At 47.0% G+C, this 13099-nt stretch overlaps 1 protein-coding gene across 5 annotated transcripts in view; it reads left to right on the forward strand.

Annotated features, from left to right (window-relative positions):
• IQSEC3 (IQ motif and Sec7 domain 3) overlaps positions 1-13099 on the forward strand; it is a 119093-nt gene that overhangs the window by 63402 nt on the left and 42592 nt on the right. For all 5 annotated transcript variants that reach the window (XM_019515498.1, XM_019515499.1, XM_019515502.1 and 2 more), the window contains 2 exons: positions 1141-2234; positions 7957-8118. In XM_019515498.1, coding sequence (XP_019371043.1) covers positions 1147-2234; positions 7957-8118 — 1250 coding nt within the window. In that variant the 5' untranslated portion in view covers positions 1141-1146. The remainder of the gene's footprint in view (positions 1-1140; positions 2235-7956; positions 8119-13099) is intronic.

A 13099-nucleotide genomic window follows, 5' to 3' on the forward strand; every position in this document is an offset into this window, starting at 1 on the left:
AAAAACAACCCCTTGTGGCTCATGTGTTTGGATTTAACTGCAGGGCAAAAACCCTGTGTGTGTGGGGGGGGGGGTTGGGAATAGGAAACAGCTCAAAGTTCATGTGAGAATTGGCTAGATTGTGGCAGAAATGACAATAATGAACTGCCCAGGTAGGCATGACAACTGCTGCTCTGAGTAATGTTGAAATATCTCTTAACTGTGTGTGTGTGCGTGTGCATGCATGCGTGCACGTTTCCATATCCTTAGCAGCTCTAGTAGCACTTCAGTCTAGACCCTCTCACTGTTTATTTTTAATATCTTTTCTCAACCTTTAAAATCAAAATTACTACTCAACTCTTCAAACAAAGAATCTTTTACCATTTGAGTTTGTTTTTGTTCTTTGAAAAAAGGCAAATTATGCTGGGGTTAAGGACAGAACTTATATAGTGGCTTGAGAACCTGAGTGCCTCTTGAGAGACGCTGAGCACAGTTAACACACAGTGGCATCAGTGGAGGCTGAGGTCAGTAAGCAGCTCACAGGATTGGGCCCATAGTTGGTATTTGAGCCTTATTCCATTGTAACAATTCCTGACCTATTCCTTTTTCTAAACAATATCTCTTTCCCCCACAGCCTATGATGGAGGAGGGAATATAAGCCTTAAAGCAGGTCTGAGACAGGGGCTCTAGGCAAGCAACCATGCTTGGCATTGCTAGCCCACTTCTGTTTGGAGATGCACACTGCTGGGGTACCATATAGCATCAACCAGCCTTTATTCTGAAGAATTTTACACTAGAGTCTCACTGTGAGGGCAGCACAGTACGGCAGCTCACAATGCTGAGCCCTCAGCAGACTCTGATAGAGCATTGTTGGAAGAAAGCTCATGCTGCTTTTACCCACCCTCGTATTTCCAAGGCACTCCTCAGGAAGACCATCCTGCCCCTGCTCTCACCAGCATTGCCATGACACAACTGCTAGGAGGGAGCTCATTTTGTTGAACTCCAAGCAGGTATTTCTAGGGCACAGCAGTTCAGAAAAAAAAAGTCCAGTGCAATATTAGAAGCTCCTCTTGCTGTCATTACTTACTAATCAGTCTAGAAATTGGGATCATGAAAGGCCTTCAGAAGTCAATTAAAAAGCTTTGTTTTTGTGTGTTTCAGATCGAAATGCTAGAGCACAAATACGGAGGCCACCTGGTCTCTCGCAGAGCAGCCTGCACCATCCAGACTGCCTTCCGCCAGTACCAGCTCAGCAAAAACTTTGAGAAGATTCGGAACTCCCTGCTGGAGAGCCGCATGCCCCGGCGCATCTCACTAAGGAAGGTCCGGGTCCAGAACTCGGAGAGCTTCTCTGCTGAGAAAGCACTGGTGGAAGGGTACAACTTTGTGGGCATCCCCTTGGTGAGGTCCCCTTCTTTACCAGCCACCATAAGTGGGGCGCTGACCGAACTTGAGGACTCTTTCACAGAACAGGTCCAGTCCCTGGCTAAATCCATTGATGATGCTCTAAGTACCTGGAGCTTGAAGACCATGTGTTCCCTTCAAGATGGCAGTTCATACCAGATCAGAGAGACCTTCAGCGCAAGTTCAATGCAGCCAAACCAGGACTTGGAAGGTGAATTAAAAGACAAAGAAAAGGAGGAGGGTTTGCTGCCAGACACTTTGCCTAAGAGCAGCAGCACCCTCATGATGGCCTTCCGGGATGTCACAGTCCAGATTGACAACAAGAACATCTCTGTCTCGTCATCTACCTCGGTGTCCATGGCAAACTGTCTCAGCAGCAACACTCAGGCGGGGCTCTCTCAAGCAGCCAAAATCGAAGAAAGTGCAGGGGAGGGGGAAAGAGAGGACAAAGAGACTCCGGCTGCCCAGGAGGGGTTACCTGAACCCAGGATCCTCCAGAACAGTCACACCTTCACCGAGGTGAACGTCAACACCAATGGGGTGGAGGGAGGGGGACCAGAGCAAGGACAAATGATGGTGCAGAAACTCCAGTTTGACTCTAACAATGAGACTGGGCAGAGCAAGGGCTCAGAGTCTGAAAATGCAGACAACTCGGAGCAGCTGAGCAGCAGCAGCACTTCCACATCAGCCAAGTCGGCGTCCGAGGTCTCTTCTAAGGAAGCGCTGCAAGCCATGATTCTGAGCCTCCCACGGTATCACTGTGAGAACCCAGCCAGCTGCAAGTCCCCCACGCTTTCCACGGACACCATGAGGAAGCGGCTCTACCGCATCGGGCTGAATCTCTTTAACATGTAAGTGGCTAATGGAACTAAATCTTTTAATCCCTCACACCTTTCTTTATTAATGGTGACAATAGGCTTTGAAAGGCCCTTGGACTGGAATCATCCCTGGTGTAATTCTTTTGTGTTCACGGGTTAGATTCCTTGGAGACTGAATACAGATACCCAGTTTACATTCAGATGTTTCGTCCATGGGGGTCTGAACTTGGGCCCTCGAATTGCCATCCCACTGCTCCCCCGTACCTGGGAAGTGAACCCGTTGCTTCAAGGGTACCATTCAGGATGCTGAATATTGAATCCTGGTAATTGTTCAGACAAGGAAGGACACAGGGTTCTTCCTCCCTTGAGCCTAATAACGGAAGATGCTTAGCTAAGGATGGACCCCAAGTCCTGGTTACTCAGTGCAGAGCTTCTCTCAGTATGAACTGGACCCAGACCTTTTGCCTAAGAGGAGTTTAGCCAGCACAGGGTTAATGTTTCTGCTGCTACTGCTTTCCTTTCAGCAGTGTGGGTAGAATTTTAAACCTGACAGACCCAATTTAGTCATCTCAGTCTCTCACACATCTGAGGTTGATGTCCTGTGAATAAAGCTGTAGGTGTGAAAGCAAAGGCAAAGCAACCTCAAGACTAGAGTTAGAAGAGGTAACGCGAAGGGTCACATCCCCTGTAATTTGGATTTGCATTGAAGGAGGTTGAGTTTTTGTCAGGGGTTTTGGGCTTGAGAGCCTTGGTGAGGCTGTCCTGACTGAAGTAAACCTCAGAAACATTGGTCTTTGCCCTGATCTAAAACGGCATTTTGCATGTGGTCCTGGTGATGTTAGAGCTGGGGCTTAGACAAGAGGAAGGGGACAGTTTACCTGAGATGGGATTGATGGAATATATTCTGCCAAAGTTGTTTTGCTTGGCTACTTCTTGGAGATGGGAACACAGAGAGGATGGACACCAGAGGCAGATGTGGGGCTCACGAGTCTGGTTATGCAGAAGGAAGTTCCAGGTTTATATGGATGTTTCACCAAGATGAGCCTCAGATGTGTCTGGTTCTGGACAAGTGTTCTCCTGGAGGTGGACTCAGTGCTCATGTCTGTGCAAGTTAAGTGTTCAGTATTCTCGGACATGCCCACATACCAGTCCGTCTTCCTCTGGCTTGTGTCATGCATGGGGCTGACAGGTGAACTGAGGTGACGAAAAAGCGAGGCTGGAAATGCTTTATCCAGTTCCTCCTACATTCAGTTTGCACATGCATACATGATGAATCAGCAGCTCCTTGACTGTTTTGGAAAGCAGGGCTGCAGTTTTCTTTTACTCACTGACCCAGGTTCACCACATCACTTTAGAGACTCTGTGTCACTGGGAATTTTGTGATAATTGAGAAGGCAGAAGCACAATTTCCTGGCCATACCCAGCACTCCCTGGTGATCAGTTTAAGAAATTGCTTCCCAATCACCTGTCATGGTCTGTTTTTTCTTGGGAAAACATTAACTAGAGAGAGGGAAAGATGCTGATTTGTCACCTCTGGAGAACAGAGTCTTCTCTTTATCCCTAGAACAGAAACTGCAAGGGAGGCAATAGGACAGGTTTCTTCACCAGACACATAGGAGCGTGCCCCAAGCCTGACCCTATTAGGACTGAGATGGCAGTGCCTAGTATATGTCTGTCGCCCATCCAGTCCTTGGTCTCACAGTTGACACATCCAGCAAAGCGACTATTTGGACCGGTAGGTTTTGTAATGTGGACACCTAACCACTGGGAACCGGAAGGAGACCAACAAACCCATTTCACCAAACAGCATCAGTTGTTGGTCACCAGCGACCTGGCTTAGAAGAGAAAGGCTCCTCTTTGTTACCTGTTCCTCCCTCTGCCATTAGTCCCCCAGCCGTGTTTTCATTAAGCAGTCCTCTGGGAATATACTGATTACATTTTTACAGCAGTACCTTAAATGGTCCATGCTTCACAGTGAGGGGGTGGAATTCCTGAAGTGGAGAGCCTTGCATTATATAGCCTTGCTCTAATAGCTCTTTTTGTGTGTGGGTGGCTAGCAGCGTAGGCAGAGGGAAAGCCAGGAGGACTGTAGGAATCCCACAGCACAGACCAGTCATGCTTAGCTTCTTTGAACATAAAGGAAAATGTCAGGGACCCAGTTCAGAAATGATATCAGCAGTGGTGTCAGGTACACATCTAGGGTTATATAAAGTGGGGCAGGTAGCAGGTATGCAGCGACTGTGCTAAAGCAATGTGCATTTCACCTACTAGGATTTTGGGGTAAACAAGCTCAGCCTCTGGCAAAAGCAGTCAGAAAGTTCCTCTTAGTCAGTGGGAGGTGTGTGCACAAACATTGTATTATATTACATTTAAAGCCCACGGAGTGCTAGGAATTGTGTTGCATATTTTTAAGTGGGGCTAGTGGGAGCTCAGCTACTTTAACTTACATGCCTGCTGTTTATTGCTTTTCCTGCACCATGCTGCTGTCTATATCACTGCATCCAGCCCTGGGACTTGTTTCACTCACATAGCCATAGTCATCTCTAAGCAACACTGGAGTGAATCTGGAATAAAGCCATCGACTCCAGTGGAGTTACTCTGGATTCACAACAACGTAGTAGTGATCAGCCTCTGGCACTAAGCTTTCTTGTGCTTTCCTACTGATGTGCTCCTGACATGCATTTGCAGCTGCACTTGCTGCACCTCTTCAGCACGTGCTGGACTCCAACATGAGTCCTGAGGGGTCGCACAGTTGCTGCATTTTTACTCCGTATTCCAGTCATGTTAAGCCGCCCTTGATGGGTTGAGCCAACCTAGGTTTTCATTGGCACACATTATAGAACTCCTATGTGCATTATTAATGGGCTGAGTTGCTGTCATTCCCCTGAGACAATCACATTCCCCAATTTATTGTGTTCATGCCTTCAGCTCCATGTATTTTTTCTGCCCCGTGAGATTCTCCTAGGCAGAATGAGCAACTCTTGGGCATGCTGTCCCATTCTAGATTTGTGTAAGTGGCTCACAAAAATCCCTACTCAGCTGGTAGATCTGAGCACTAGAAGTCAGTGGGGAATCAAGCACACCCACATAACCATGCATTATGCTTTCTCCCCCAGGGAGAATGCTTGTGCAAATTTGTTCATTAAGCCTTTGCAGAGTTCCCCCAACAAGGGACTCATGACAGAAATGGGGCACTCCTTCCTGTCTCTCAGCAGCCTGGATAAGAGACCCATGAGGAATCTGGAAATCATCCCAGCATTTGCTGATTCTGCTGTGCCTCTGACTGACAGCATGAGCGTGATCTGCTAGAGAGCATCACAACCGTCAGCCTGCCAAAGGGGGTGAGGGAGAAGGGACAGAAAGAGAACCTCCTGTGTGCCCATCCATATATGCCAAATAAAGACAGGCACACTCCTACACATATGCTCAGGCACATGCAGGACACACAAACACAGCCACTCAGAGAAACCCAGACGTGGACACAGAAACATACCTGGGACGGACACACACATAACAGCACACAATCTCAGAGGCATTCACCTACACCCTCTTACACGTATCCACAGAATTGCACCAGCACATAAACACATGCAGAAACATAAAAAGCACTCAGAGACGCACATCATGGAGAGTTCTGTATGCAGACAGAGACAAACACAAACAGCAAAAGACTTACTGAGACAGTCAGGCTTGCAAAAACACACACTCATTCTGAGAGAAAAGCTCACTCAGACATAAATGCATTTACGTGGGCAGGCACAGCTATGCTTAGACAAACACAGATGGAGAGGCACTTTCAGATAGAGGAGCATGCTCAGATCCCCATATCTGCATAAATACGCTCTCACACGTACATATGCATATGCACCCATGCATGCACATGCATACACACTTACGTGCACTTGCACACATAGTACATACAGACTTCACCCTGACATGGTTAATAAAGGGAAGAACAACAGAAGAAAGATGGGATGAGATGAAAGAGAAGTTATCCCCCCTAGAACCTCCTGGGATAAAAGTAATGAGACCAGTCAGCACCAGGCTTAGCTGAAAGAGAAAGTGTCACTGAATAGAAACAGTAGAGTGATGTTGTAACCATAATGGTCCAGGAATTATGCAGAGGCAAGGCTTTCTTAGAGTGGCATCCTTTATTGAACCAACTGCATAATTCTAACTCCATTTAACAAATCTAACTCTGTCCCAATTATGCAGTTGATCCAATAACAGATACCACCATAAGAAAACTTTGCATCTCACTGAATGGAAAGAAAGGAGGACAGACAGGGGGAAAGAGGGACAGGGAACAGACTCAATTAATTGAGTCTGCTCCAACATGTTCTAATTAGAACACCAACAAGCACGTGTATAGGCAGCCTGTTTATCTGGGGCAGGGAAGGGATTAGTTCAATCTCAGTCCAAACTCAACCTGATTTAGCTATTCTCAGAGGAGTTCAGCCCACCTGTATTTATTCATCCCTATCTACCCATTTTCTGTAGAGTTGTGGTGTCTTCTGAGCCCCTTTATATACCACCTTCTTCTATCACCTCTTGGCTGCAGCGTGGTGGGATGAAATCCTATCCCCACAGAGGTTAACAGCAAAATTCCTGTTGACTGCTAAAGGAGGGAACCCAGGATTTCATCCTTGTCATCTTGGTGGGGTAACCCACAGCCAACTAGTTTGTTATCCCATCCACTCGTCTGCAGTGCAGACCTGCGCTTGTACGTGCTGGACCTGCTGATGTTCCGTGGGCTGCTGATGTCTATGCTAATGCATGCTTTGCAGCCACCTCCCCATATAAGCATGTCCAAAGCACCTCTAATCCCACCCTGATGTAATAATTTTTTCCCATGTGCCCCATAGGATAAGGAATATAAGAGAGATGATTCTGAACTCACATAATGTAACTCACGGGCATCCTTGGGAATGGCTTCTCCAGTGCTCAGAATCAAAGTCAGGCTTGAAAGGTTTACATTTGGAGGAATGTGCGGATGGGCACCCGCATTCTTCAGAGAGTTGTGGAGGACAGGGGCCTCTGAGAGGCAGTCCTGCTGGAGAAGAAGGGCAGTCATGAGGAGATGGGTAGGCATTAAGCTTGCTGTTCCAGGCGCTAGTTCAGTCTCATGAGCTATTTGCAGCAGAGCCTCATGTCTCCAATGGAAGGGGAGACTCTAGCATAAAGGTGGGATAGCTGAAGGTGTTTGGTGTTTCTGGGCAGCAGGAAGGCTAAGTATTAATGGCAGGTGTGGCGGTCTCTTCCTTTGCTCGCCTTTCATTGACAGGGAGCTCATGCAGGCCCTGCCTGTCATTGTTATCAGATAGGGAACTGATAGGACCAGTCCAAGTCAGTCTGGCCTGAGGAGTGGGGGAGGTTATGTCCCATGTGTGTCACAGTTGGTGGGTTCTCACAGTTTGGTCAATCCCTCCAGAACTGTGCAGGGTGCCCAACAGGGTGGCACACTGGCAAGACAGGTACCATGGGAGTTTCCAGGGGCGTTATCATCAGAACCAGTTCCACTTCCTTGACCTCTAACACAGCAGGACTCAAGAGATTTCTCCCCTGAATACTGGCTTCACTCCTGCCCGCCACCTGGCTGGTGACTCAGATCCACTTTAATGGGAGGAGAGTTAGACAGACTGGCTGTCCCAGGGGAACTGTCATCACATTGCTGTGAGGTGAGAGATGATGAGGCAGAGGCAATGGAGCCCTGAAAAGAGCATCCAGACTCACCGCTTGTGTCCTTCCCTTCCAGAAATCCAGACAAAGGGATCCAGTTCCTGATCTCCCGGGGCTTCATCCCAGACACACCCATCGGGGTGGCACACTTTCTGCTCCAGCGCAAGGGACTCAGCCGCCAGATGATTGGTGAATTCCTGGGCAACAGCAAGAAACAGTTCAACAGGGATGTCCTGGAGTAAGTGAAGCTGTCCCTCCCCTCCCTTCTCCACAGCCCTGCCCTCCCCTTCCCATCTTCTCTCACCCTTTGATTGAATGGGCCCCACTCCCTCCTGCCCACTCCTCCCCCTCTGTGAGTGTGTCCCCTCAACTTCATTCTCTCTCCCCCCTGGACTCAGCACAGCCCCCATGCCATCTTCAGCCCTAGTGACTTGAAACTGTTGTCCTTGTCTTCCAGCTTCTCCTTCCCCAGGGCTCTTCTGGCTGGGCCAAGTACAATAGCACCAGGCTTATTTCTAAGTTTGCACTGGTGCAAAGGCTTTCAAGGGTGTAAGTCTGGGGTGAACAAGAGGAAGATCAGAGCCCATGGTTCTTTCATATATTAGAGAATACCCTGAGGCACTTTTTGGAAAGTTTTAGTGGAGACCAGGGCACAGGGCATACCATCCTATCATTATGGACGGGGTGACTTGTTCTCTTCCTGCCTCTGTCACTGACTGTCACTACTGGAGCACATGGCTTAGCCTCCATTTTTTAAGGGGATGATAAATCACGAGTCTGAATTTGTTGGTGTTTCTGAAGTGCTCTGAGATCCTTGGTCAGGTGACTCTAGAAATGGCTTATTGCATTCCCAGAAAGCAAGATAACATGCCCATTTCAGCAGCTGCCCAGGGCCAGCCCCCTCCCTCCCTGCCCCATGTTACCATCATGGTTACCCACCTGTTCCTACTGAGTTCTGCTCACTTGTCCAGTTGAACCCCTGGCTCCCTGCATTTCCTTCTCAGGTACTGGATCCTGCTAGGCTCCACTGATCTCAGCTCTTTCTTGTTTCTGTGAGCAATCTGTCTCTCAGACAGATTGTTCCCCTTCTGTCAGGCTTATGCTTCATCCTTCAGAATCCTGCTGCCATAATGCTCTTCCAGAGCTGGGCTCTGGCCATTCATGCCCTCCTCCCCTGCATCGCCTTCAGGATTATTACCAATCTGACATTAAGCCTTGCTAGGCCTTTAAGCAGTAGGGCTAGGAAATGCAGTGATTCTCAACCAGAGTGCTTGCCCCTTCCCAGTTGGCCCAGGTGACTTACTTCTTCCTTAGCTCTGAACAACCTTTTGTCCTACAAGTGAGGGATAAGAAAAGAGAGCGTGGTTTGCATTTAGATACAACACTGGTTTCTGCACTATGGCAAACCTGACATCTGAGATGAACAGCATTAGGAACAAAGGAGCCCCACCCCTCTGACAATCAAGGCAGTGGGAGACAAGGTCACGTAGCACCTTGTCTCAGGAGATGCTCACTGCTGACAGGATTAGGGCCTCAGACAAGTTTCCTCTATTACCTTGTGCCATCGTTCTCTGAGGAGGTTTCCTTCCATGAGGTTTGAAAGGTTGTACTAAATACCTTGTTGTAAATCATAGGTAGGTCTGAACCCCTGAACCATGAATGTTGACCCCCATGTTTCATACAGGGTACAGTGGAGTGGAAACTCAAATCCAATCTCCCATGAACTTTGGTAAAATCAGGCTCCAAACTTGGATCTGAACATTAAGGCTTCTCTCTTTTGTACATCAGGGATATCTTGTTTCTGTTGGTACCTGACATTGATTCTGCCTTGCTTTTAATATACTGGGTATATGCCGTATATTGATCTTTTCATAACTGAGATGCGTGTTCTCTCAAATATTTTCATATTGAGAGCACAAATAAAGTAATTCCTTCTTTCTCCAGCAAATAATGCGTGGGCTGCATCTCCAGACAGATTCTCTGTTGATATCCCAGTGCAGCCTCAGCACAAGGAGTGAGGCTGTTGTGATAGTAGTATCTTGATAACTTCCTGCTTTCCCTACACTCTCACTGCGTCTTCATCTCTTGGAAAAACAAGCAGTGTGGCAATGCAAAGGGTTCCTACTGCAGAGCTCAGGCTCTGCCTCCCAGTTCAAATCTATAGTAGATGTTGCGTTTTTAAATGATATATTCTGGGTTTTTCATTATAACACAAGTGTCTTGGTGTGGTAGTGTTCCTGGGCCCTGCCACCCTCACTCACAGTTAGTGCTCCAGTGGGATTTCTCAGTGGTGAGTCTCACTGCATTTAACAAGGGGGATGGAGTATCTTTAGCTCCATTTTACAGACAAGGGAAAAACTGAGGCACAGAAAAGCTAAGTGCCTTCCCAACATCAAATCAGTCCAACTCACTGCTCAGTGGTGTAAAGCAGAGCATTTCCCTTCAAGTTAATGGAATTGCACTGCTATAAATCAGAGGATAATTGGCCTCACTGAGTCCACGGCAAATCTTTCTCCTTCATCCCAGTCCCTTGCTTCCTGTAGTAATACTAGAGTGTTAGAGCACCAGTGATGCCCTGTGTGATTGTTCCTCTTTGAGCGTGCTCGTTGTCTCTGTGCATCAGTGTGTTCCATGTCTGCAGTCTGCACAGACATGCTACATCTATATAGTGCAGCCAGCAGGACAAATGCCCTCCCTCTTTCTCTTAGCAGAAGCAGCAGCCACTTGGTTATGAGTGCTTGTGGGGATGGAGGACAGGAATTGGTATTACTGCTAGCAGTACCATGCACCCTAGAAACAGCACATTGGTGCTGGCTGTAGACATTAAATGCACACACATCATCCATCACACACAGCAACTCTTACTGTGTGCACCGTGGTAATGGCTGCTCATACAAATTACACAGGCCTGGTTTTGGAAATCCAGCCCCTTGTTGTTTCAAAGGTATCTCAATTATTTATGCAAAGTCTTATGTTAATTTAGCTGTAGTTTATACAAACAGCGCTTGAAAACTCATGTCAGAAATGTGTAATCTAAGTGTTGTTCCTGTCATAGGCAGGTTAAATTAGCCCAGGCAAATAAATAAATAATAGGGCAGCCTTTAAAATAACCATGAAAGTCTCCAGCCTCCCTCATTCACTTCCCTGTCACACACTCCAGCCTCAGCATGAAGCCCTTACTCAGAAAACTCCTGTTGGCTTCAAGGGACATTTTAATGCTCTTAAGTTCCTCTAGCTGACACTGGGTGAACCACCCGATGCCTGTTTCTTTAGTCATGTAAAGAGTTGATAATTGTGCAGATACATCTTGCACCATCCTTTAAAAACATGACTTCTTCCACATATGTCCAGCAAATGCAGGCAGATGCAAGTGACAAGAATGTACAGTACAGCTTACATAGATAGAGGTGTAAAGATCTTTATAGTGCATGATGTCTGGTACGTTACTTGTGCACTGTGCTCCCATTGCAAGACTTCCATGAGTCCCTACAAGGCCTGGCATTGTACTTTCCCTTTCATCCAATGCAATTTCTCATCTAATTTCCTTTTATCTAAAGTATGATCAATTAAATGGTTTCTAGGGAACTCTGTAGTTTTTGAATAGGCTGGGAGGAGTGGGGGAGTGCTTTAGATTTTCAAAAGCACCTTATTCCACATGGACAAGTCCATAGGACTATGTGCCTAAGGACTTATTTATCCAGGAGAATTTATCAACGTAATCTACTGGTAAATGTCCCCATGTAGGCAAGCTGCAAATTGTACCACATGCCCTCATTCCCTCCTCAACAAGACTTCCCAATGCATGTCTGATAGAAGGGGATCAATGATCTCCCATTGGAGCCTATTCCCAGCACACTTGCAGTCAGGCAACCAGAGCTACTAGAGAACATGTTGTGGCCCATTCTCTTCTACAGAGCCAGACCAGAACTAAGGGTCTAGAGCTAGAATCCCAGCATGTGTTGTACCATGTGGCCACTAGACCACCAGTCTGATTCCAGCCTGTGTATCAAATGCCTGTGCATCAAATTCCAAACACATCCTACGTGTGTGTGGACTACACTAAATAAAACAGGTTAACACATGTTTTTAATACAAGAAACGTTCCCATTCTTTCTTCCAGGCGGTCTGCGTTCTTTCTTCTGTGCCCTCTAAATGTTGCATTTGGCCTTTAGTGCTTTCATTGTTTCATGCTTTCCTTTTTCTCCTTCATTCATCCTTTTCTGTACACTTTCATTCTTTCCCTTCCCATGCTTTTGTCTTAGGAATTTCATGCATCCCTCGCTCATTCATGAGCTAGCTCACATGATCCTATGCCACAAACAGAGCTGGCATGCCACTGCAGCTAGCTGACTTGTGCTGTGGGTCACAGGATTTGGGGAAGGTTAGACATGGCTGTCCTGATTCATTTGTTTTCAAAGGAGGGGCTTTTTTTAATGTAGGAGACATTGTGGTGAATGGGGGCAGGCTGTTGACAAGATGTAAGCACTGGGTTAGTTCTGACGCATTCTCCTTACAGGCGAGCTGCTCTTCTCATTGTCAGATGCATGTTGCCTTCCCTTTCTCTAACAGAAAGCAAGAGGAAGAGGGCTTCCTCCTGGGAGATATAAATTCACAGCTGGATTCACACAGAGGTGGCTCTTTTCAAAGGAAGTTCATTTGCTATTTTACTTGTTAAACTCTCTTCGGATTAGCAGAGGGTTCACCCCCAAAACACTCCATCCTGAAGAGTTAACTTCCCTGTGAAGAATCCCCAGGAGCTTTGCAATATAGGTGGATTTGAGTAGTGACTGTGTAACAGCTTCTTTGCTAGTGACTGTGTAACAGCTTCTTTTGCTGGAGGTGATCCCACAGCTTCAGTTTATCTAAAAAGTAATAATGCCTTGAGGATAGAGGAGATGAGGGATAGTCTGTCCCTCTGTGCCTTCTTTGTGGGAGCAAAGCCATAGGCACAGAAGATGAGCAGACCCAAACACAGCACAGAGCCCATTAAAAGGGCTCCTAAGAAAATGCCCTGAACAGAAAGCAGACGCCTTTGTACAACAGTCTTGCATGTAGTCTAGACAATCTTGTAGTGAGGCACAAGTCACATAATCATAGAATCATAGAAGTAGGGTCAGAAGGGACCTTGTAGATCTTCAGGTCTGACCCCCTGCCTGGGCAGGAGAAAAAACTGGGCTCAAATGATCCCAGCTAGGTAGGCATCAAGCCTCCTCTTAAAG

Source organism: Gavialis gangeticus, unplaced genomic scaffold (assembly GCF_001723915.1).
Source record: "Gavialis gangeticus isolate Ggan-Ray unplaced genomic scaffold, GavGan_comp1, whole genome shotgun sequence".
Classification (NCBI taxonomy): Eukaryota; Metazoa; Chordata; order Crocodylia; family Gavialidae; genus Gavialis; species Gavialis gangeticus.